This window comes from Protopterus annectens, chromosome 15.part0 (assembly GCF_019279795.1).
Source record: "Protopterus annectens isolate FY-2018-M chromosome 15.part0, PAN1.0, whole genome shotgun sequence".
Taxonomy (NCBI): domain Eukaryota; kingdom Metazoa; phylum Chordata; order Ceratodontiformes; family Protopteridae; genus Protopterus; species Protopterus annectens.
The window spans coordinates 676316140-676342341 of NC_056749.1; the positions used below are offsets into that span (position 1 = coordinate 676316140).

The window sequence follows — 26202 nt, forward strand, 5'->3', positions numbered from 1 at the left end:
ATTCCTCCTGTTTTGGAGGTATTGGATGATGTTTACTCGGAGGCTTGCCTTAATCCTGATTCTCTGCCTCCTGCACCAGTTAAGCCGGATAGGTACTACAGAGTACCTAATTCTCATCAGTTCCTCTACAAAGGCCATAATGCAGACCCTGAAACTATTTCTCAAGGCCCTAAAGGAATTAAGGCCTCCACGGCCAAGAATCCACTTCCTGCGGAAAGGGAATCTAGATCTCTAGAAAGGTGGGGTAAGAAGGTTTATACCTCGGCCACCCTAGCCATGAGGGCCTTAAACTGCCAGTTTCATATGATTAAATATCAAAAATTCCTGTTATCACAATTAAAGACCAAAATGTCACAACCTGAACAACCAGATATAAAAGAGTTGCAGGATATGATGCATAGTGCAGAGCAAGTGGGTAAGCACACTTTACAATGTGGTTATGATGCCCTAGAGGCCTCCAGCAGAGCGGCCGCTACCGGATCAGTAATTCGCAGACATGCATGGCTTAGGGAACAAAATCTGCCAGACCATGTGAAAGCAAAAATTCTGGATGCACCTTTACATAAGGATGTTCTTTTTGGTGCTAATGCTGAGGATATATTACGTAAAATGGAAGAAAAAGCAAAATCTATGCAAACTGTCAAAGCTTTCTTACAGGTCCAGCCACCACGGTTCAGCAGGAATTGGCCTTCAAAAAACTGGTCCTTTCCAACCACTGACAAGCCCCAAAGAGGCAGATACAGACGCGGAAGGGGCAGAGGACAAGCCCAAGGGTCCTATAGAGGCAGACAATGGCAATCTCCAGCACCAAGAGGTGGTGACGACAGTGCACAGCAGTACAGGAAGCAGACTCAATGACTCCCTCATTTCTATGCCAAGCAAAATTCAACTGGCAGCACCTTTGGGAGGGAAACTGGCACTATTTGCAAACAATTGGCATATTGTCACAACAGACAAATGGATTCTGGACATTATAAACAGAGGCTACAAATTCCATTTTCACACTCTTCCAAAAATGAGAGGCATGCCAAATCTACCACAAAATCAAAGGGTAGAGGCACAACAACAAATTACAAAGCTCCTAAACATGAGGGCTATACAAAAGGTACCTACGCACCAACAAGCACAAGGTTTTTATTCAAGGCTTTTCCTGGTGCCAAGAAAAGGAAACGACTGGAGACCCATACTGGACTTATCCATCCTAAACACATTTCTTCTCGTGCCAAAATTCAAGATGCTCACATTACAGCAACTCCTTCCCATGCTGGGCAAGGGGTTCTGGCTGGTAACATTGGACCTCAAGGAGGCATACCTGCATGTCCCAATCAGACAAAGTTGCAGAAGATACCTCAGATTTCTTGCAGGTTCAAACCACTATCAATTCTCTGCATTGCCCTTTGGCTTATCTACCTCGCCCAGAGTATTCACCAAGTGCCTGGCATCAGTGATTGCATACTGCAGACTTCAAGGGATACAAATTTACCCTTATCTGGACGACTGCCTGATCCAAGCGGACAGCAAACACATACTTCTGAAACACCTGGCATATGTGATACGGTTACTGCTTTCTCTGGGATACACCATCAACAAGGAGAAATCAAAGCTAACACCCTCTCAGAAAATAACCTTCCTGGGTGCCAACTTGGACACAAACACCCAGATGGCCTACCTTACGCCAGAAAAACAAGGGCAATTATCTCAGTACTTCAAAATACTTGCAAAAGTACCAGGCTTACTGCAAGGAAAATCCTGCAGGCTCTGGGATTCATGGCATCTTGCATTTTCTAATCCCATGCGCAAAGCTGCACATGAGGAAACTTCAATGGTACCTAAAAATCTATGGTCTCAACACAGTCACAGCTTGAAGCGGAGATTCCAATAATTCCCTGTCTTCAAAAGGAATTCATATGGTGGGCCCAAGCATGCCAAGTAAACACAGGCCTCCCATTCTGCAGGCCTCAAGCTACACAAGTCATAACCACAGACGCTTCAGACTACGCCTGGGGAGCGCACATGAAGGACAGGTGCATTCAGGGCAGATGGCCCCAAAAGAAAAGCACCTTCACATCAATCAAAAAGAAATGCTGGCAGTAATAAATGCAATCTCAGCGTTCAGAGAATTCCTGCATCCAGGACAACTGCTCATAAGAACAGATAACACCACAGTAATGTGGTACATAAACAAACAAGGAGGAACTCATTCATACCCCTTGTGCAGACTAGCCATGACTCTTTGGAACCTGGCTCTGGAAAGACAAATAGAACTTCAGGCACAGTACCTGCCAGGAATGGAAAACACACTGGCAGACACTCTGAGCAGACATATGACAGATCCTCACGAATGGAAGCTACATCCACAGGTGTTTACAGAGATTGTTCAAGCGTGGGGGAGGCCAGATATAGATCTTTTTGCCTCCCACAGAAACCATCAATTAAAAAGGTTTTGCTCAAGGACCTTCCACCCAAAGGCCTGGAAAGTGGACGCTCTTTCCTTCACATGGACAACTTGGTCAGTTTATGCATTCCCACCTCTACCTCTCCTGCCCAAGGTACTCTTGAAAGTAAGAACAGACAAGCCGAGGATGATACTGATTGCTCCAGACTGGCCGAGACAACACTGGTATCCACTCCTGAGGAGCCTAACACACACTCCTCCGTGGCCCCTGCCTCTAACACCTCTACTGGTGACGCAGAACAATTTCAAAACCCTTCACAGTCAGCTGAAAACTCTCAGTCTCGCTGCATGGAAAATTCCTTAGCATCACATCAGACTCTACTCTCCAAAGAGGTGCAGGATGTCATTTTGGAGGCCAGAAGACCATCTACTAGAAAAGCTTACTCCGCAAAATGGAAGCGGTTTTGCTGTTGGAATGAAAACGAGGCAGGACCCTAGAAAATTGAACCTACCTCAGATTTTGCAGTACCTAGCGGAACTTTTGAGCAATGGACTTTCATTTTCCTCAATCAAAATACATGCCTCAGCAATCTCTGCAGAATTCAACATGGATCCTCCTTTATTCTCACACCCACTCCTCGACAGTTCCTCAGAGGGCTAAGAACATAAGACCTCCAAGGAAACAGCCAGTGCCAGCTTGGGACCTTAACTACGTACTAGAAAAATTGACATTACCTCCCTTTGAACCTGCTGCTTCAACAGAATTGCAATATTTGTCCTGGAAAACAGCTTTTCTACTGGCCATCACTTCAGCTCGTAGAGTTTCTGAGTTACAGGCCCTCATGGCGGTGCAGCCATTCCTCATCTTCCATCAGGACAGGGTTTCCCTTCATACCAACCCTTCCTTTATGCCTAAAGTGGTATCTAGGGTAGCCTTAAACCAGGCCATACACCTTCCTACCTTTTACCCTAACCCTCAAAACAAAGGGGAAAGGCTGCTACACTCTTTAGACATCCATAGGCAGCTACGTTATTACTTGGACAGAACCAAATCCTTCAGAAAATCAGATCAACTCCTCGTTTCCTATGCTGTGGGGGGTCAAGGGAAACCTATTACCAAACAGACCATTTCCAAGTGGATTGGTCACTGCATACGCTTTTGTTATTCATATCATGGAAAGCTTGTCCCTACTGGTATCAGACCTCACTCCACTAGGGCCACAGCCACCTCTACAGCCTTCCTCAGAGGAGTGCCTACTAAAGATATCTTGGAGGCAGCCACTTGGAGTTCTGTACATACCTTCACAAAACACTACCATCTGCCTTTATACTCCAGAACAAGAGCAGGCTTTGCCACTGCAGTTTTGCAGGGCATTCTAGCTCAACCCAGTTCCGTATAGTACCTACCACCCTATGCATAGCTTTGGGATTCTACCCATATGTGATTACTGCAGCTGTAATGCACGATGAACATAGTACAGTTTTGTACCTACCATAAATGTAGATGTTCGAGGGCTATTACAGCTGCAGTACAGGTTTCCCACCCTCCTTCCCCACTTGGTAAGACCTTGGGGTCTGAATACCTCTTCATACCTACTGACTGGGTTATCCTGCTATGTATTATTTGCTTACTTTTATGGATTAGATTTATTTATGTATTGCCTTCCTTCTGGGGGCACCTGACATCTGGGGCAAGAAAGACTGAAGAAGATGGCGTTGGCTGTGTCTTGTATACTCTAGCCTTCCTGACGGCAGAAGAGTACGCGACAGCCACCGACGCCGGACCAAGACTTTGGAATTCGGCCGACCGAGGGACCGCCTGACGGCTGAAAACCCATATGTGATTACTGCAGCTGTAATAGCCCTCGAACATCTACATTTATGGTAGGTACAAAACTGTACTTTTTGTACACTATTTAACAAAAAGGCTATATTGACACTGTTTTGTGATACCTGATTGAGGTGGGGCAGGCAGGAGAGCAGGACACTTATTTGGTACACTGTGTAAAGGGAAAGCAATTCAGTATTCATGAGAGAGGCTGTATTAAAGGTGTTGCACTAATGGAATGTTAAGTAAGCTTTGTTTTCTTTTCTTATGTTTGTGCAATAGGCAGCGAAAGCAGGACTGCTGTTTGCAGTACATATTAATGTACTCAGGACTGGTCATATTAACTCATGTTAATGTGGCACCCAACCCCATGCAAAAAAGGGAAGATGAGGTTGATGATGATGATGGTGATTAATGTACTCAAGGCAGGAAGCAGATTTACTGTGTAGATATGCAATGTTTTGTTTTGCACTTCATGCTACCAAACATTCCTCATTAATATTGATGATAAATGCACTGTGATTACATTGCACTGATCATGCATGCAAATAACTCAATATAGATATGTAAATAAATGCTCATTAAAATACATGTTGATATCTTGCACTTGAAACATTTCTGATTTCATTGATTTGCACGCTTTCTGATAATGAAGTCCTGAGTAATGCAACATGTTCGGCTTTTGCATATGTGAAAGCCAATACAAGCAATATTTCAGACAGCAAAAAAAAAAAAAAAAACTAGAAATTATACTGTCAGTCTGAAAATGTTGAAGGCATCATGCATCCTAGCTGTAGAACATCAGAATCTCAGAGAAGGCATCATTGTTTGTGAATCAGTAGTTTAGGTAGCCTCTGTGTTTTTATCATATTATGTTATAGTGACATCTGCTTGTCATAAGAACTGCATATACTTTGCGGTAATCTAGATGAATGCCTTTTTTAAAAACAGCACCTTGTATACCTTGGATGGCTTTTTTTTCTTTTCATTATAGTCCTTTTCTGAAACACAAACAGTGGTGTATATGTCCTAGCTTTATTCTGTAAAATGTCAATTACTGTATTATTTAAGAAAAATGTTCAGTGTCATCTCTTTTGTGAAAAGTGAGAAACTTATGTTTGTTGACACTAGAAAGCAAAGGTGGAATTTTGGGTTCCTGTTATGAAATTGAAGAGGTTGAACTTCGAATGGCTTTAACGTTGGAAATGCTGTTCAATGATATGCTTTTTGTGAGATTGCAGTAGAGTGCAGATCGGAATATTTGTCCTTTCTCACTGTAGTGCGATCTCGGAGTTGGTATATATAATTAGCGAGGGGCACAGCCCCCACAATAGTGACTTCGAGGTCCGGCATTTTCGGCCTTTAGGCCGTTTGGTGTTGAGTGTCTTCAGTGTTGTAATATAGACCTGCCAGTTTTGAATACTTCTAGGAAAATCATGTTTTTAATATTTTAGTTATATGTGCGTGCCTTCGTTGAAGGTTGAGTGTCGGGCTGGCACCTCAGCACCATCAAAATCTACTGCCAATCATTAGTGGACCGGAGTTCCGCTGTGGCGACCCCTAACTGGGAAAAGCCGAAAGAAGAAGAAGAAGTTATATGTGCTAAATATTCCATAAACCACTTACAAGGAATTGCATGTGATTAGCTGTTATTCTCATACAAGTCAGTGAATCTGATAGAAAAATATTTCAATGTTAGCACTAAGCAGTGACTCAGCATGTTTCATGCCTCTTGCCAGCATAGTAACTTATCATGATAAATGCATTTCCTGGGTCACTGATTTGCTCTTGACTTGAATAGCTTTCAGAAATGTAAGCAGCGACAATGAATTGAAGACAAACTCTGTATTCTTCTGCAGGGAGACATCACAGCAGTAATGAAACAAGGTGACCTACTGCTAAATAACCTTGAGGAGCCTAGCACTGCAGAAACAGACAGTGGGATACAGAGTGAAAAGCATGGAGACTGGGAAACTATACAGAGGTATGATAATTCTGTAATGACAACAGTGTGTTGTTACTTAATTGGTCAATTAACCTGTATGTGTTAAAAACAGATACAATAGTGTTCAGCATCCTTAAGCTATAGTAGTTTGCACATATTGCATTTCCTTTGGTCATAAATAAAACAGTATGATTTTGTTCCCTCTTATTCAGAAGCATGGCTGGTTCAACCAGCTCCCTGGGCGATACTATGAGACACCACCCCAGTCCGTCAGCTCCTCAAGTGAAGAGCAGTGAAAAGCACTTCACTGTATTAAGCCAATCACTACATTGTAAGTGATCAACTTATTACAGTTAGATCTGTGCCCCCTAACTCTTCCAATAAAGGACATTCCATCTACTGGCACTCCAACCCGATGGCCAGATACATGACACATCCCCTCCCCCCTCAGCCATTCTGGTGCCATTTTTGTGCACTGCCACAACCCTCCTTCAACAAATTTTATTAAAAAAAAAAAAAAAAAAAATATATATATATATATATATATATATATATGTGTGTGTCTGTGTGTACAGTGGATATAAAAAGTTTACACACCCCTGTTAAAATGCCAGGTTTTTGTGATTTAAAAAAATGAGACCACAATAAATCATTTCAAAACTTTTCCCACCTTTAATGTGACTTATAAACCTGTACAATTCAATTGAAAAACAAACAAATATGTTAGGGGGAAAATATAAAAAATAAAAAAAGTGCAATAAGCTGGTTGGATAAGTGAGCACACACTTAAACTAATACTTTCTTGAAGCACCATTTTAATTTAATTACAGCATTCAGTCTTCTTGGGTACACACCTGCCATCAATTAGAGAGACTGATTAACCCCAAATAAAGTTCAGCTGTCCTAGTAAGATTTTTCTGATATTTACTTATTTGTCTGCTACAGCCAAAGCGTTGGTTCACAGACAGCTTACAGAGAATCAAAGGGATTTTGTTGTATCAGTCAGGAGAAGGGTACAAAACAATTTCCACAGCATTGGATATACCATGAAACACAGTGAAGACAATCATCAAAAAGTAGAGAAAATATGGGACAACAGTGACGTTGCAAAGTATTGGACATCCCTCCAAAATTGATGGAGACAAAACAAAAACTGGTCTGGGAGAATGCCAAAGAGACCTACAGCAACACTGAAGGAGCTGCAGGAATTTCTGGCAAGTACTGGTTGTGTACTACATGTGACAACTATTTCCCGTACTCTCCATATGTCTGGGCTATGGGGTAGAGTTGCAAGATGGAAGCCTTTTCTTACACAGAAAAACATCCAGGCCTGGCTAAAATTTGCAAAACAATACATCATGTTTCCCAAAAGCATATGGGAAAATGTGTTATGGTCTGACAAAGGCTGAACTTTTTGGTCACAATTCCAAAAGGTACGTTTGGCGCAAAAACAACACTGCATTACCAAAAGAACACCATCCCCACAGTGAAGCATGGTGGTGGCAGTATCATGCTTTGGGGTTGCTTTTCTTCAGCTGGAAATGGGGCTTTAGTTAAGGTGGTGGGAATTATGAACAGTTCCAAATACCAGTCACTTTTAGCCCAAAACCTTCAGGTGTCTGCTAAAAAGCCGAAGATGAAAAGGAGTTTCATCTTTCAACAGGACAATGACCCCAAGCATATATCCAAATCAACAAAAGCATGGTTTCACCAGAAGAAAATTAAAGTTTTGGAATGGCCCAGCCAGACCCCAGACCTAAATCCAATAGAAAATCTGTGGGCTTACCTGAAGAGGGCTGTGTACAAGAGATGCTCTTCCAATCTGATAAATTTGGAGCACTTTTGCAAGGAAGAGTGGGCGAATATTGCCAATTCAAGATGTGCCATGCTGATAGACTCCTACCCAAGAAGACTGAATGCTGTAGTTAAATCAAAAGGTGCTTCAACAAAGTATTAGTTTAATGGTGTGCACACTTATGCAACCAGCTTATTGTACATTTTTTATTTTTTATATTTTCCCCTAACAGATTTGTTTGTTTTTCAATTGAATTGTCTAGGTTATAGGTCACATAAAAGATGGGAAAAGTTTTGAAATGATTTATTGTGGTCTCAATTTTATATCACAACTGACATTTTAACAGGGGTGTGTGAACTTTTTATATCCAATGTATATATTTTATTTTAAACTGTAGCAAACTGTTTGCTACAATGTATACCCTGCTTGCACAGAGCTCTACAGTGCTGATGTTAAAAAAAATGTTCTTTTTAAAGTGTAGCAAACTGCTTGCTACACTTTTAGGCCATATACAGAGCACTACAGCACTCAAGGTTGACTGCAAATGCAATACCATCTTTTAAAAGCCAATATTGCCTTAAAGAGACATTAGGTTTGGCTGATTATGCCCCTCAACACTTTGCACCCAGGGCAGTTGCCCCTCTTGCAGTGCCCTAGCCACATTACTGTTTTTATTCCCCAGCTCCAACCCATCTGGTAGCCATAGAATAGAACCAAAGGTTAGAGGTGACAACTTTCAGTAAGTACATGCTGTTTATAGTTGCCGATGTTTTCAGTAAACCCATGAGTTACAACCACAACTTTGTGCGACTATGCAGATGTATTCAGACACTGCTCAGGCATAATGCAGCACTTAATCTATTTAAAATCACCCTGGGTATCACGTCAGTCACCCTGCTAGACAGGGATCCAGGGAAGTAAATACTGTGGGAAGAAATAGCCAGGGAATTTTTATGGCTAGGCTTGTAGAGGCTTTAGGGCAGATAGCCTCGTACTAACCTATGAACCTATGTCTTTTCCTGTGGAACAGCAATTCCAGGAGCCTGTGCTTCTGACTTGTACCTGTACTGGAGTTTGTTCTGGTGGTGCAGTCATCTCCTGAGTTCATGATCTGATAGCTCACTTGTAGCGTAGTGTTGTTGCTGTACACTGTTTATCTGTGTTATTGCATGCTTTAGGGTTGTACTTGTTTTACTGTTATACCTGCTCTGTGAGGTCTTCCTGTTGAATTATACTTTCATTGTAATACTACTGTAGTCATTCAGTTGGACGCAGTCTACTTCATGAAATTTTTTTGTCCCAAAGCTAATTTGTTGAAGTCAGTACACACTGAACTTGTGCTTTGTCCAGGATTATTGACAATTCTTGACATAATGCCAAATGAGTGAGTTTTATGCATGCTGTTATTTCTCCTTAATTATATAGAGATGCTATGACACCACAGTTTACATAGGGGTAGGGTAAGTGTGGGCAAACCTCATCTTCCTATTTCCATGAAACATTTCTGCATTTGGAGTGCATGTGTACTCATTCTGTTGATTTCAGTATGCTGTGATTTGAGATACTATGCTAAGTGATATATCAGAGGAAACGATGCAGGTTTTCTGTTATGTGGTCATTTCTTGATCTCTTGCTTTTGAATTATAGTTTCATTGCTCTGGTGTGGTGGCAAAGTCGTTTCCTTGGGCAATTTTCTGGACAAACCTCACCTTCCTATTTCCATGATACATTTCTGCATTTGGAGTGCATGTGTGTTTGTGTATGCGTGCACATGTAATTGCTTTTAGTAAACTATGTGCTCATTCTGTTGATTTCAATGTGCTATGATTTGAGATACTGTGCTAAGTGGTATATCGGAGGACCCAATGCAGGTTTTCTGTTTTGTGGTCATTTCTTGATCTCTTGCTTTTGAATTATACTTTCATTGCTCTGCTCTGGTGTGGTGGCAAAGTCATTTCCTCAGCTTGTGATAAACTATTATAGCTCTAACGATGCAAGAATTTCCTCAGCTTGTCATATAGGATTATACATTCATCATTCTGCTTTTGTGCCACACATTCATTCCCAAATCTCATTCTGTATGATTATTATTACTGGCAGTGATGGCTGTGTTTGTGTTTGACTGGATCTCATTCTGTATGATTATTATTACTGGCAGTGATGGCTGTGTTTGTGTTTGACTGGATCTCATTCTGTATGATTATTATTACTGGCAGTAATGGCTGTGTTTGTGTTTGACTGGATCTCATTCTGTATGATTATTATTACTGGCAGTAATGGCTGTGTTTGTGTTTGACTGGATCTCATTCTGTATGATTATTATTACTGGCAGTAATGGCTGTGTTTGTGTTTGACTGGATCTCATTCTGTATGATTATTATTACTGGCAGTAATGGCTGTGTTTGTGTTTGACTGGATCTCATTCTGTATGATTATTATTACTGGCAGTGATGGCTGTGTTTGTGTTTGACTGGATCTCATTCTGTATGATTATTATTACTGGCAGTGATGGCTGTGTTTGTGTTTGACTGGATCTCATTCTGTATGATTATTATTACTGGCAGTGATGGCTGTGTTTGTGTTTGACTGGATCTCATTCTGTATGATTATTATTACTGGCAGTGATGGCTGTGTTTGTGTTTGACTGGATCTCATTCTGTATGATTATTATTACTGGCAGTGATGGCTGTGTTTGTGTTTGACTGGATCTCATTCTGTATGATTATTATTACTGGCAGTGATGGCTGTGTTTGTGTTTGACTGGATCTCATTCTGTATGATTATTATTACTGGCAGTGATGGCTGTGTTTGTGTTTGACTGGATCTCATTCTGTATGATTATTATTACTGGCAGTGATGGCTGTGTTTGTGTTTGACTGGATCTCATTCTGTATGATTATTATTACTGGCAGTGATGGCTGTGTTTGTGTTTGACTGGATCTCATTCTGTATGATTATTATTACTGGCAGTGATGGCTGTGTTTGTTTTTGACTGAATCTCATTCTGTATGATTATTATTACTGGCAGTGATGGCTGTGTTTGTGTTTGACTGGAACTCATTCTGTATGATTATTATTACTGGCAGTGATGGCTGTGTTTGTGTTTGACTGGATCTCATTCTGTATGATTATTATTACTGGCAGTGATGGCTGTGTTTGTGTTTGACTGGATCTCATTCTGTATGATTATTATTACTGGCAGTGATGGCTGTGTTTGTGTTTGACTGGATCTCATTCTGTATGATTATTATTACTGGCAGTGATGGCTGTGTTTGTGTTTGACTGGATCTCATACTGTATGATTATTATTACTGGCAGTGATGGCTGTGTTTGTGTTTGACTGGATCTCATTCTGTATGATTATTATTACTGGCAGTGATGGCTGTGTTTGTGTTTGACTGGATCTCATTCTGTATGATTATTATTACTGGCAGTGATGGCTGTGTTTGTGTTTGACTGGATCTCATTCTGTATGATTATTATTACTGGCAGTGATGGCTGTGTTTGTGTTTGACTGGATCTCATTCTGTATGATTATTATTACTGGCAGTGATGGCTGTGTTTGTGTTTGACTGGATCTCATTCTGTATGATTATTATTACTGGCAGTGATGGCTGTGTTTGTGTTTGACTGGATCTCATTCTGTATGATTATTATTACTGGCAGTGATGGCTGTGTTTGTGTTTGACTGGATCTCATTCTGTATGATTATTATTACTGGCAGTGATGGCTGTGTTTGTGTTTGACTGGATCTCATTCTGTATGATTATTATTACTGGCAGTGATGGCTGTGTTTGTGTTTGACTGGATCTCATTCTGTATGATTATTATTACTGGCAGTGATGGCTGTGTTTGTGTTTGACTGGATCTCATTCTGTATGATTATTATTACTGGCAGTGATGGCTGTGTTTGTGTTTGACTGGATCTCATTCTGTATGATTATTATTACTGGCAGTGATGGCTGTGTTTGTGTTTGACTGGATCTCATTCTGTATGATTATTATTACTGGCAGTGATGGCTGTGTTTGTGTTTGACTGGATCTCATTCTGTATGATTATTATTACTGGCAGTGATGGCTGTGTTTGTGTTTGACTGGATCTCATTCTGTATGATTATTATTACTGGCAGTGATGGCTGTGTTTGTGTTTGACTGGATCTCATTCTGTATGATTATTATTACTGGCAGTGATGGCTGTGTTTGTGTTTGACTGGATCTCATTCTGTATGATTATTATTACTGGCAGTGATGGCTGTGTTTGTGTTTGACTGGATCTCATTCTGTATGATTATTATTACTGGCAGTAATGGCTGTGTTTGTGTTTGACTGGATCTCATTCTGTATGATTATTATTACTGGCAGTGATGGCTGTGTTTGTGTTTGACTGGATCTCATTCTGTATGATTATTATTACTGGCAGTAATGGCTGTGTTTGTGTTTGACTGGATCTCATTCTGTATGATTATTATTACTGGCAGTGATGGCTGTGTTTGTGTTTGACTGGATCTCATTCTGTATGATTATTATTACTGGCAGTGATGGCTGTGTTTGTGTTTGACTGGATCTCATTCTGTATGATTATTATTACTGGCAGTGATGGCTGTGTTTGTGTTTGACTGGATCTCATTCTGTATGATTATTATTACTGGCAGTGATGGCTGTGTTTGTGTTTGACTGGATCTCATTCTGTATGATTATTATTACTGGCAGTGATGGCTGTGTTTGTGTTTGACTGGATCTCATTCTGTATGATTATTATTACTGGCAGTAATGGCTGTGTTTGTGTTTGACTGGATCTCATTCTGTATGATTATTATTACTGGCAGTGATGGCTGTGTTTGTGTTTGACTGGATCTCATACTGTAGGATTGTACTTGTACTCATTCTGATTCTGCTTAACTATATAAACATGCTCCTCTCCTGCACACTGAAGCCACAGTGGCAGAACTTCCAGTCCATTGACAGTACCCTATATGTTTGCCCTTATCTAAATGTATATAAAGTCTACAGACAATATATTGCAAGTTTATAGTTATGTGGATTCATAAAAAAAATACATTTTATACCCCACCACTACTTCAGTTCAGTGCATTTTATTTGAGAATCTTTAATTCAATTTGCTTCCAGCTGAAAAGACTTCGGCACAGATTCCATTTGAAAGAAGCTCTTATATATTGTGCAGATATGTGGGCATGAATGTAGCTGACAGTGAGGAAAAGTCTACCAGCTGAATCCATTTAATGCAGGTAACCCCCATACATTTGTCCCCACCACCACACTCCCTCCAGGCCTGGCACCCATGTGCCTTATGGACAGAGGTAGGTTATAAATTCTTGGCTCTCGATGTCCTATTCAGATATAGGACATCATTATTCTTTTGGGAAAACTTGGCTAGGCTTAGAAGGGTCCCCCAGGAGCATTAGTCTAGTAACAATCTATGAATCTATAATTTCTGTTAGTTTTCTTTCTTTTTAGAAAGACATTCCAGGCTCTGAATTCTCCTTTCATTAAGTATTAGAGTCAAATTTTGAGCACTGATGCCTCCAACTGACATTTGCACCCCTTCAGATCCTATGTCTTCTTACCCATTTGAGTCTTCCTACCTCCTCTTTACTACCATGTCTGTATAATTCATATCTCCCTTTTGTCTTTTCTGTTTCAGTTACAAAAAAGTGCAGCACCTTGAACCTTTCCACTTTGTTCATCTCTTCTGTGCCCCTTAAAATTCTGTACATTTTATTGTACACGCTGCATCAGAACTTGCCACAGCTAGACATGGTACTTCTTATATAGTTTTACTATGGTCTGGCTGAGTGATCTGGATCAGCACATAATCCTGTATTCCAGCTCTCTGTTTACACATCTCCGCATATTGATGGCCATAGCCAGTGCTTCTTTACCTAGTGGTGGCAGAAACTCCCAGGTTTCTCTTAAGAATTCAAAAACAAATTTAGATCTTTAACCAATACTTTAGTGGAATCCAGCCTGCTAGGTGTTAATATAAGGCCAAGGTTAAATAATGATGTTTAGAGCTATAGCGGTATAGAGTACATTTATGTTCCCTGCTGTAGTCATGTATAATAGAGCACATTTAAGATCTGGTTGTCTATTTCTCTCCACCTGTCTCATGTATCTTGTACATTGACATCACATTGCATTTCACAGCAGTGAACACTAGGTGCTGTTTGTTAGTTAATTGCACCTTCCTCCCAAAGTCCCTTTAGATACATGTTTTAATGCATATAAAAGGTACTTATTATGTATTACTGTTGTATTGCTGCCAGCATTGCATTTGTTAACTACCACAATCATTCCAGCCCTTCTCACAGGGTGATCTATTTGCAGTTCTTCACTAATCACATAACTTTGTAAAATATATTCAAAACTATTATTAATAGCTGGCTAATTTTAGCCAGTCTTCTTCTGTACACCACCTAAATTTCTAACTTTGCTGCACTTCCCCACTGCGGTAATTGTCTTTGACAGGATAGCACTGCCCGTGTCTGAATGTCATTGACTAAATTAGCATGGCCAGCTGACTAGCCTGTTCCTTGCATGGATGCACTCCAGTACAAGGTGCCAATAATTTACTCAATATATATAATGACAATTATAAATTTGTTTATCCCTTCCCCGAGTTACTACTGTACACTTTCTGTACTGATTTACCACAGTAGCTCATAAAATAGTTCTGCAGTCATTATTAAAGTAAATCGCTATTTGTAAATATGTCCTCTGTTACTTCACTACTAAAATGTACTTAAAGCTGTTCTATATATTTTTGTGCATTTTTTTTTAATTTGACTGTGTTGCTAATTGATATTCTGAGATTCAAAATACTGTACTGGAGTTTTTGGTTCCTAGGCCACAACTGGAAATGGGCTAAAACCCAAATGGACATTAGGATAAACAAACCAAATCAAAACAGAAATACATGCATAGATACAAACATACATTTGTAACTACATACATACATACATTTTTTATATTGAACTACTGCTTGTATGTTTGTAGCATCATAACCACATAGATTATGTACACCAAGCACTGGCTGATATATGACACAAAAATATTAGGCCTGGCTCAGTGTTGATTCTCATATCACATGATTGGCCACTGGTGTCTTCTCACTTGACTGACCCCCCCCAGTAAGTGCTCTGGACATCTTGCCCACCAGCTCTGTATCCCACTCAGTAACATGGATCCCATTTCTAATATTCTTGCCTTACCTACAACCTCCTGGATGTTTTTTGTAATGAAGGCCTTGCTGAAATAGACAGTGACCATGTTTCCGTGTTTACCCTGTACATCTTCGTGTCCGGCACCATTCTACCCAGAATACTGTTTCTGTGATTTTTTTTTTTTATTTTAAGATGAAGATATAACTTGGGCTTGCTATTACCCAGCTGTTTCCTATGCCAGTAGCATTTGTTTATTTATTTGTTTTGTTTTATGTGTTTAATGAGTTAGGTTGGCTGCTTCCAAAATCCTTTTCTGATATACCCAGGGATAAAAGGCAGTGCCATACAAAATATTTTTATGTTTAACTTGATTTTCAAGTAGGCATGCCATAAGAGTACTTCATAATAAGCTTATTCTAAAGTTTCAAGTGAGAAAGATAAACTTTTGATAATTAAAAAAAAACAGTATATACAACAGTTCAGTAGTTACAGTATTTACATTCTTATATTTGATAATGTTTCAGACTACATAAACGGTTTGTTTTAGTATGCTGATTTTAGCAAAGCATAGTTATTGCAATACATTTATTTACACTTATTAGGTGTCATTAGTGCAAGTTAATATTACAAGAGAGAATAAAAGAATTGAGGGCAATAATGGGGGTAAAGGTTGAGAATATCACTTTTCACATTTTTGATTCCTGCAGGACCAACCACTTCAGAAACATCCATTTTTACAACAGTGCAAAAATATAATCGAGTTGCATTTGAAATTCTTATTTTATTTTATTTTGAATGTCAAAGTTTATTAAATCATATCTTTGCCCAGTGTCTAATGGAATGCATATTTAAGCTGCATGTTAATTTTCATAAGGTTTTAAGGCTTAGGATCATCTATTGTGTGTGTGTGTGTGTGTGTGTGTGTGTGTGTGTGTGTGTGTGTGTGTGTGTTTAAGTGTAATGAAAAGGTGGCACAGCAGTTATTCTTTCTGTCTCATTGCAGTTTTTTCTCCATTATTTACTATCAAAATCCCAAAAGGAAGCACATTTTTCATTACAAGAATGAAAAAATATCAAAAGCAAAAATAAAATTTGGCCCGAATGTTGAACGTGATAAACACAATGTTTGACATTTGACATGCCAGACATCTGGTTATGAAAGTCCATGTCTCCTTTTATGTTTTAGCAGGGGAGCTCCCCTGCACTCCCCCATGTGTGGGGATGTGACTCCCTGCTTTTTATATATACTAACACCGAGATCACACTACAGTGAGGAAAAGGATAACTCACCCAGTCTTCACTGTACCGTGGTCTCCATTCAAAACGTCAAGTTTGTATTAGCAAATGTATACCTACTTTTGCTAATATACACTTAACCACTTCCAGTTCAACATTACAATAACTTAGAAACATGCATTCAACCAAATGGTATTCAACTGTGTGACTTAAGATTTTGATGGTAAACCATTCTCCAATTTGATTATCAGCTGCAGTTCCCTCTATGTAGTGTTTGTACCTCCTCCCTTGGTCCACATGAGTTTTTGTCAGGTGTTTCCATTTCCAACTGAATGCCTAAGATATGTATTAAGTAAACTGGTGATCCTTTGATTTGTCTGTAGGTTTGCATGCCATGTGAGTGAGTGTCCTGACACACCAGATGGGATTAGTTTGATAATCGAACACCCACTGACTGATAGGGAACTGTTACAGCTCCCCACAGCCATGATCAGCATTAAGCATATTATCACAGAATAAATGAATTATAAAGAATATAGTAAGTAACAAATGTAGCGTCCTGATGTTTCCTGAATGTTGCAACAAAGTACAAGAGTTGCTTTTTTACTTGTTGCCTTAGACTTTATTCCTTTAAGAGACAGAAAGCATCTTGTAGGTGGAACAGCCTAAAAAGTGTGTTACCAGACAGCTTTGTGGAAGCTAGTTAGTGTATGTACACACACACACACACACACACACACACACACACACACACACACACACACACACACACACACACACACACTTCTCTCTCTCTCTCTGTCATGAAAGAACTACTCAGAATGTTATGACTATGTTAATTGTAAAAAATCTCAGCAATCTTTTTTATCTCCTTAACTTTATTTGTAATATGAGTGCACCATATCTGATGAGGTATCCTCATAAACTGAGCTGCATACAAGAAGCAGAATAGAGGACACTTAAAGTTTGTGGTACAGGGGGTGGTACAATTCAGAGACAGTTGCATGAGTGGTACTGAGCACTGCCACATATATAATGTGTTTTTTGGGGGGATGAGGGATTTATAAAGGCAGGGTGTACAACACAGCAGTCTGTGTGCCCTCCAGCATAGGTGCATGGTAGGTTTTTCGATAAAGAGAATGGAAAACAACCTAATGGTTTTGCATTTGAAGTTTTTATTGAGAGGAGTGAAAACTAGGGCACACAACATGGCAGCCTGTGCACTCGCAGGATGTTTGTGAGTGTGGATGCCTAGGAAAAACACATCAGCAGTCAAGGGTATGCAACTGGGCAGCTTTTGAATCCATGAGATGTGTGATGCTATGGACACCTGGAAAGGTGCACAGCAGATGTGAGAGGCATATAGCAGGGCAGCCAATATGTCCTTGTGGTGTATGAATCTGCAGGTTCTGTAGCACATGAGTAGTCTTACTAAGTGCATATAATGGATGCCTGCATACCCTTGTCGTTCACAGTGCAAGTAGTGCTGTAGTCTCAATCCAGACATGCACTAGGCCAGCCCTTGTAAAAATGTCTATGAATTGTAGTGTTGTATGGAATGAATATGGGCAGTGCCATTAGCTGGTATCACATACACACATGCATGCAAATGTAATACTTGTATATCATATGTCAGAAAGGCACACATTCACATGTATACATGTTTAAATGTGTGTGCATGTGTCTGTGTGTGCATATACATGTATGCACATGTGTGTGTTGGGATGCCTCAATTTTAGATTTCAGTGCTAATGTGTTGAAACCTAATCACAATAATATACAGGTGAGTGTTAAAGACATTATAGCAGGCTATGCCAGCAGTGATGCAAATCATGTGTGGGATGTAGGGCAGCATACCAAAATACACACACACACACACACACACACACACACACACACACACACACACACACACACACACACACACACACACACATTTAAACATTCATACATGTGCATGTGTGTCTTTCTGGATTCCTGTGTTACTGCGCACACAGTTTATCTACTGTGCTACTGCTATGCTAGCATGGTAGCATGTCTTTGAATCAAACTGGAGAAATAAAATGTTTTTGAACTGTCCTTGAAATCAGTTGACAGTTTCTTCAAATATCATGTAATTATACATTTTTTTGTATGGGTGAAGCACTTGACACTTGATTTAAGTGATAGCCAAGTTTCAGGGTTGTTTGGCTTGCTTTCTGTGTTTCATCGTGCACTGAACTATTTCACTGTATATGTTCTTTCCCCTTGCCAAATGTGTAACTGTGGAGTCAATATATTTATTTAAGGGGAGTGTGAAGGCCACAGTGGGATTGCCCCTTCAGAAATATTATGTTTAGTATTATGTTGAGTTTTCAATAAAATACTTTTTCCACATGAGTTTATTTTCTGTGATTTTAGTTCTGTTTTTTTGTTTTTTTTTACATTTAAGTTTTGGATGTGAATCTTACTGGAATATGAGATACCCAATTCTGTACATAGCTGTGAATAAGGCTTTTATAAACATTGCTTTTGGCAGTTCCTTGTCATATATGTATGTGCAGTGGCCCTCCTCTGTGTGTTACTAATGAGGTACGCAGCAGACTCAGACTGGGGCCCTGTCCCATGGGTCACTGTTGGCAAACTAGGACCAGCAAAACAAAACATATGCTGTCCTGGTGTTTTGATTGTTGCTTTGTCTAGCAGCTCTGATGGCAATCCTGAAAAGATGAAGCATACAGTTAGTGATGAGTATACCTCAGTAATTCTACTGCTGTTGCTGATCATGTGTGACCCCCATGTGTGCTCCTGTGCACACAGACACACTCCCACACACAACACCCACACTCACTCACACACACATGAGCTATATTCATTATAGGTAGGTCTTTTTTTTAATAAGCATATAGTTTTATTGAATGAAAAATTTAATAACAACTAATGTGCCATTTTTACAAAAAGCCTACATAAAAATCCCTGAAAGTTCTAGAAACCTTTGATTCAAAACTTGCTTCTGTTTACAATAGAGATCAAAGAAATATTTAACAAATTAGCACAAAGTATTTGATTTAACTTGTGCATAGTTTTACTAGCTTCATATCCTAGATCTTGTTTCCTGAATTACACCCTAGTCACTAGTTGTCTTGCACATCCATTCTTATCCAGTCAGGAGGGATTTGTGATTCCTTGTGCATAGAGTGAGTAGCAGAGCCACCATGTGTCTCCATATAACACCAAAAGCAAAAGGAAGCTTGGCTGTTGGTTGTTCAGAAAAGTCCCTGTCACGAATTGAGTGCTGAAGGATGTTCCAGTGCATTTTGAAATACTTTTAAGGTATACTGATATATAATTCTTTTAGAGAAATGCTGAAGTGCTGTATGACACCTGGAACAGCATTTTACAATACCATGTCACCACCTCATTTCCACCAGAAACTTTCAATGTAACAGGGATCGTGCTACAAGAATGTTATTTCAAGGCGTATTGCTTTGCTTCATACCCTTTAAATTTGTTGCAGCTTATTAAACTATATGCATATGTACGCACAGACATGCACTAACACAAATGTATCTGTGTGTATGTATAGTTGTGTGTGTGTGTGTATATATATATATATATATATATATATATATATATATATATATATATATATACACACACACACATAATGTGTTTGTGTGTGTGCATGCAGATTTTATATATATATATAAAAATGTGTGTGTGTGTGTATCTATAGATATATCTAAATATATATATATATATATATATATATATATGTATTCGTGTTTATACTACACAGGGGTTTTAATGATTCACCTGTATCATATTACATTGAGAATAAATATATGAAAATAAAAAAACTGAAATTCAAGGGTTCCATCAACCCATTGACTACACTATAACATAAACAAAATATTGTAAACATCGTTTTGCAGGAAATCAAGACCTGCTTCATCCCCATAACCCCACTGCATAAAAGATGCCACAAAACTGTGGAAACGGGCAAATTCTCTTACCTACTTCTTGTTCATCTTGGAAAAAATGTACACTGTTCAGCATGCCTCTCAACTGGACAGATTTTTGCAGAATGTCCAGAGTTTTGCCGCATATTTTTGGTCCATTTTTCATAAAATTGTGAGTTTTTGGTAAATCACTGGCAAATCATTAAAGATTAAAGTCAGAAAATAATGACAGAAATTTGAGTTTCATAGGTTGGCACTAGGCCATCGGCCCTAGGGCCTATACAAGCCTAGCCATAACAATTCCCTGGTTATTACTTCCCTGGTCCCCTGTCTAACAGGGCAATTGACGTGATCCCTGGGGTGAATTTACTATCTTCCATCCAATCATCAAGGTTCTTTTTGAAGAGGGCCAAAGAGGCGCTCAGCTTGACATGTATGGGCAGTCTATTCCAGAGTATGGGGAGTCTCTGGGTCAGGAACCTATCCCTCCAGCATGTTTTGTTCATTGTGATGACTAGGTTTAGATCCCTGGAGCGTGTGGCTCTGGGGGATTGGGATTTCTTTAAGTGTAGCATGTCCAACAGCTCTGGGTTTGACATGGCCTTGTATGTTAAGCAGAGATCGCCTCTGAGCAGGCGACATGCAACAGAGTATAGTTGAAGTTTTTTTAGATGGTCAGCATAAGACATCTGCTTTAGGCTTGTGATTCTTTTAGTGCGGTATTTCTGTAGCCATTCCAGTTGTTGCAGATGTCTTGTGAGGTGTATACCAAACAGGGCATTGTACTCTATAATGGGTCTAATGAGGGATGAGTACAGTGGGACAATGACCTCCTTTTTTTTGGATGAAAAGCCCTTCGTGATGAGGTGTACCACATAGAAGGATTTCCTGACTGTTGTGGTGATGTGGTTATCGAAGGTTAGGCCACTGTTCACTTGTGTCCCTAAGTCCCTTATCACACTTTCAGTGTTTAGTGTACTGCCACTTATGTGGTAATTCATGGGTACATGGTTTTTCTGAAAGTGGATAACTATACATTTCTTGGCATTGAGCTTGTGCCCATGGCTCTGGCACCAAGCATCTGTTTCTGTAAGGCCCTTTTGTAGAATAGCCACATCATTTGGGAATTCAATAATGTCTCCCAGTTTGCAGTCATCTGTGAACTTTGTTAGCCAAAGTCCCTTAGTGCTGGCCTGTACTTCTGAAAAGTAGATGCCAAACAAGAGCGGTCCCAGGACTGAACCCTGAGGTACTCCACTTGTGACTTATCTGAAGCTGGATTTTGAGTCAGCTACTTTTACAGTGTGGGTTCTGTCAGTAAGCCATTTGGCAACTCATCGAGTGACGTAGGGATTAATGCCCAGCTTAGTATGTTTATCTATGATTCCAGAGTGGGGGAAGGTGTCAAAGACCTTGGTGAGGTCCAGATAGGCTGTGTGGACTGCCTTGCTCTCATCCACGGCTCTGGATACTGATTTGAAGAAGTCAATCAGGTTTGGGAGACAAGATCAGCCCTTTACAAAACCAAACTGGGTGGGGTCCAGTGTTTGAAGGTTGCCAGTGTCTTTGTTTATAAGTTCCATGATAATGCGTTCCATGGCTTTGCAGATCAGGCTCGTCAGACTGATGGGATGATAGTTCCCAGGATCTAAGGTGGATCCCCCCTTGTGGAGTGGGAAAACTGTAGCTGTGTGCCACTCAGTGGGCACAAAGCCTGAGGTGAGGCTATGGTTAAACTTGACACTTAGGTGAGGTGCCAATTCATTTTTTAGTTCGTGTAGTACACAGCCCGGGATGTCATCTGGTCCCATGGATGCTGTATTCTTAGCTTTGGAGAGTGAGTTTTTTACCTGTGTGGCCGTGATTACTGGAATTTGGAAATCTTTTGGTATTGAGCTGGGCCCTTTAGGGGTGAGAAAGGGGGTGAAGTTGGCACTGAATCAATCTGCCAGGATATTGGCAATATCCTTGGGATCAGTGTATTTAATGCCATTCTGTTGTAGCTCAGAACAGATCTGAGCATTGCCTTTTAGATTCTTGACATAACTATAGAATGCCTTGTGGTTGTTTTGGGAATCGTTGGCAATTTTATTTTTGTAACTAGCTTTGGAGGATTTTATGAGGGATCTCAGCTTCTTACTGAGGCTGGTAAGGGAGTATTTTGCATCCTGGGATTTTCCTCTTTTCTGCAACAGTTTCTTCCTTCTGTTGTATAGTTTGTTTATGGTAGGGGACCACCAGATTGACTTCTTTTTTTGTAGGAGAGCATCGTGGTTCTATTTGGAATGGCACGATTCAAGCATGAGTTGATGTGTTTGTACAGTGCCTTAGTGTAGGATTCAGCAGTCGAACTTTGAGTTCCTGTCTGCATGGGTGTCATGAAGTTTGCCACTGATGACTTGAGTAGCATGAAGTTAGCTTTGGAGAAGTTTTTTATGGAGGTTTCCCTACTGGGGGTGGGGGTGGGATGTGGACGTCAAGGGTGATTAGCTTATGGTCAGACCTGACCAACGAGGGTGTGACCACTGGTGTAGAGCATCGATCTCCCATGTTGGTAATAACCAGGTCTAGGATATTTGAGCTCCTGGTGGGACTATGGATTAGTTGATCCAGGGCATTGGAATTTATGAATTCCAAGGACCGTTGGGCTAAGGTGCTGGTGCCCGAATAGTTTTCCCAATTAATGGCAAGGTAGTTGAAATCACTCAGTATTAGGGTGTTTGGTTGTATCTTAATATTTTCCAGTATGTGTAGAATGGTGTAGTGAGAATCTTGGAGCATGGTAGGGGATCTGTAGCAAGCTACAATTTGGATTGCAGTCTTACCTAGTATTAGTTGTACCTGTAGACTTTTAGATGCATTGTTTTGGGCAGCTAGCCTGGAGGTCTGAATATCCTTGGTGAATATAAACACTCCTCCACCTTTAGTGTTTCGGTCCTGGTTTGGTGGCTGAAAAGTGTGGAGAGAGTTGTAGCCTGGTATTGCAAGGGTGCTCTCTGAAGCCTTGAACGAGGTCTCAGTTACTGCACAGATGTCGATGTTCTGCATTTTTAGAAGTGCTTTGAGAGAGTGCATTTTGAGGTTTAGACTTCTAGCATTGAGTAGCATTACCTTCAGATTTTGCATGCTTACATCTGTTACGGTGGTGGTTTTCTCCTTTGAGCCTTGCCTAAAAAAGGCACTATAGGTGTGGCAAGAGCCTTAGCCAGTAACCTGAATCCATGGGGTGACAGGTGCAGACCATCTCTGGCAAAGCATTGTGGTCTGTCGATCATGTCATCCCATGCAGACAGATACTGGATCCCCTTTGAATGATACCAGAAACTAAGCCAATTGTTGAAGTCAATCATTTTGTCCTTATACTGTGGTATCATTCTGGGTGAAGGCAGGATGCTACTCAGGGCTAGGGTCATACCTGCCTGGGCCACATGATCTGAGAGCTCTTCCATGTATCTTTTCATGTAGTCCAGGGAGGTATGTCTCAAGTCATTCACTCCAACATGGACAATGACAGAGTCATATTTGTACTTGTTGTGGAGTGACTTGAGTGCATGCGTGATGTGGTGGATCCTGGCACCCGACAGGCAGCTAACTGTAATTTTCTCCTTATTCAGCCTGGTGAGTGGGACATCAGTGTGCCTGACTATAGAGTCACCTATGACTAAAGTGTTGGGCACGTTGTTTTGCCTTAGGGGCTGTTGTTGGGTGGCATACTGGTGTTGTGAGCTATGTAACACTTTGGTTGTGACTGGTGTTTGTTTGCGTTTCAGCTTCGGAGGTCCTTGTTGCTTGAGCAGGTTAATGTTAAGGGCCTCTGCATAAATGGGTTTAGTGTTACTATGTGTGGATGTTGGAGGTGTGAGTTTTGAAGGGCTATTTGTTGCATGAAGTGTAGTGCGGGTGTTAACCTTCTCCTCTTGACTGTCTAGCACAGTCTTGGGTGGAGAGAGCTTTGCTTCCAGTTTGGCTATGTAAGTTGATAGGTTGGTACTAGGCTATCTGCCTGAAGGCATTTATAAGCCTAGCCAGAATGTGTTGGCTTTCGCCGCCCCCTTAGATTAGTTCCCTGTGCCTCTGTCCAGCAGAGCCACTGAAGTGATCCCCGAGGTAAACTTTCTGTTTCCCATCCACTCGTCAAGGTTTCTTTTGAAGAGTGTTAGTGAGGATCTCTGCCTAATGTAGATTGGGATCTTGTTCCAAAGCATGGGAAGTCTCTGGGACAGGACGCTGTCCCTCCAGCATGACTTATTTATTGTTGTGGTGAGGTTTAGATCCTTAGAGTGTGTGGCTCGAGGGGATAAGGTTTTCTTTAAGTGGAGCATGTCCATCAGTTCTGGGTTGGACATGGCCTTGTATGTCAGGCAGAGATCACCTCTGAGTAGGTGGTATGCAACTGAGTACAACTGAAGTTTCTTCAGTCGAGCTGCATAGGGCATCTGTTTGAGGCCAGTGATCCTCTTGGTGAGGTACTTCTGTGGTCTTTCCAGCTGTTGCAGGTGTCTTGTAAGGTACATCCCAAATGAGGCATTGTACTCTATGATGGGTCTAATGAGTGATGAGTAGAAGGGCACAATGACCTCTTTTGATCTGGATGCAAACCCTTTTGTGATTAGGTGGGCCATGTAGAAGTATTTTCTAACCACTTTGGCAATGTGATTATCAAAGGTGAGATTACTATCTACTTGGGTCCCCAGATCCCTTATTACATCTTCCGTATTTAGGGGACTACCACCTATGTGGTAGTCTGTGGGTTCTTTGTTTTTTCCCAAAGGGGATGACTGTGCACTTTTTGGCATTTAGTTTGAAGCCATGATTTTGACACCAGGTATCCATCTCAGTGAGACCCTTTTGGAGGATGTCTGTGTCAGCTGGAGAGTCAATTATCACCCCAAGTTTGCAGTCGTCTGTGAACTTGGTCAGCCATAGTCCTTCTGTGCTTGCCTGTACCTCTGAGAAGTATATGCCAAACAGGAAGGGGTCCTAGGACTGTGCCCTGGGGAATGCCACTTCTAACCGGTTTAGAGTCGGACCAGTTCCCGCAACTCTCGTCAGGTGGCTTCTGTCCGTGAGCCAGTTGGCAACTCATCTTGTAACGTAGGGGTTTATGTTGAGGCTGGTGAGCTTGTCTGTAATACCAGAATGGGGAATGGTGTTGAAGGCCTTAGCAAGGTCTAGGTAGGCTGTGTGTACCACCTTTCCCTTGTCTATAGTCTTGGTAACTGTCTCAAAGAAGTCCACCAGGTGTAGGAGGCATGATCTGCCCTTAACAAAGCCAAACCGGGTAGGGTCCACTGTTTGGAGGTTCCCAGTGTCTCTGTTAATGAGTTCCATGATGATGTGCTCCATTGCCTTGCAGACCAAGCTAGTCAGGCTTATAGGGTGACAGTTCCTGGGGTCTGTTGTGGCTCCACCTTTGTGGAGTGGAATAACCTTTGCTGTGCGCCACTCTATGGGTATGTAGCCTGTCGAGAGGCTGAGTTTGAACAGTGTGTTTAGGTGAGGGGTTAGTTCGTCTTTGAGCTCATGTAGGACACAGCCTGGGACACCGTCCAGTCCCATTGATGCTGTGTTTTTGGCTTTGGAGAGGGCTGTTTTAATCCAAGTGTCTGTGATTTTAGGGACTCTACATTTTTCTGGTATGGTTATGGGCCCTTTTGGGGGTGAGAGATCGGTGAAGTTTGCGCTGAACAAGTCTGCCAAGATGTTGGCGATATCGGTCGGTTCAATGTATTTTGTGCCATTCTGCACTAACTCTGAGCAGATCTGAGCATTGCCACTTAGATTCTTGACATAGCTAAAGAATGCCTTGTGCTTATCTTTGGAGTCCTTGGCAAGTTTTCTTTCGAAGCTCGCCTTGGATGATTTTATGAGGGATGGCAGT

The 26202-nt window shown here is 40.8% G+C and overlaps 1 protein-coding gene across 1 annotated transcript in view; it reads left to right on the plus strand.

Annotated features, from left to right (window-relative positions):
* Nucleotides 1-26202, plus strand: part of MCF2 (MCF.2 cell line derived transforming sequence) — a 1891050-nt gene that overhangs the window by 1044621 nt on the left and 820227 nt on the right. The window contains exon 8 of the mRNA XM_044057533.1: nucleotides 6083-6207. Within this exon, the coding sequence (XP_043913468.1) occupies nucleotides 6083-6207 (125 nt within the window). The remainder of the gene's footprint in view (nucleotides 1-6082; nucleotides 6208-26202) is intronic.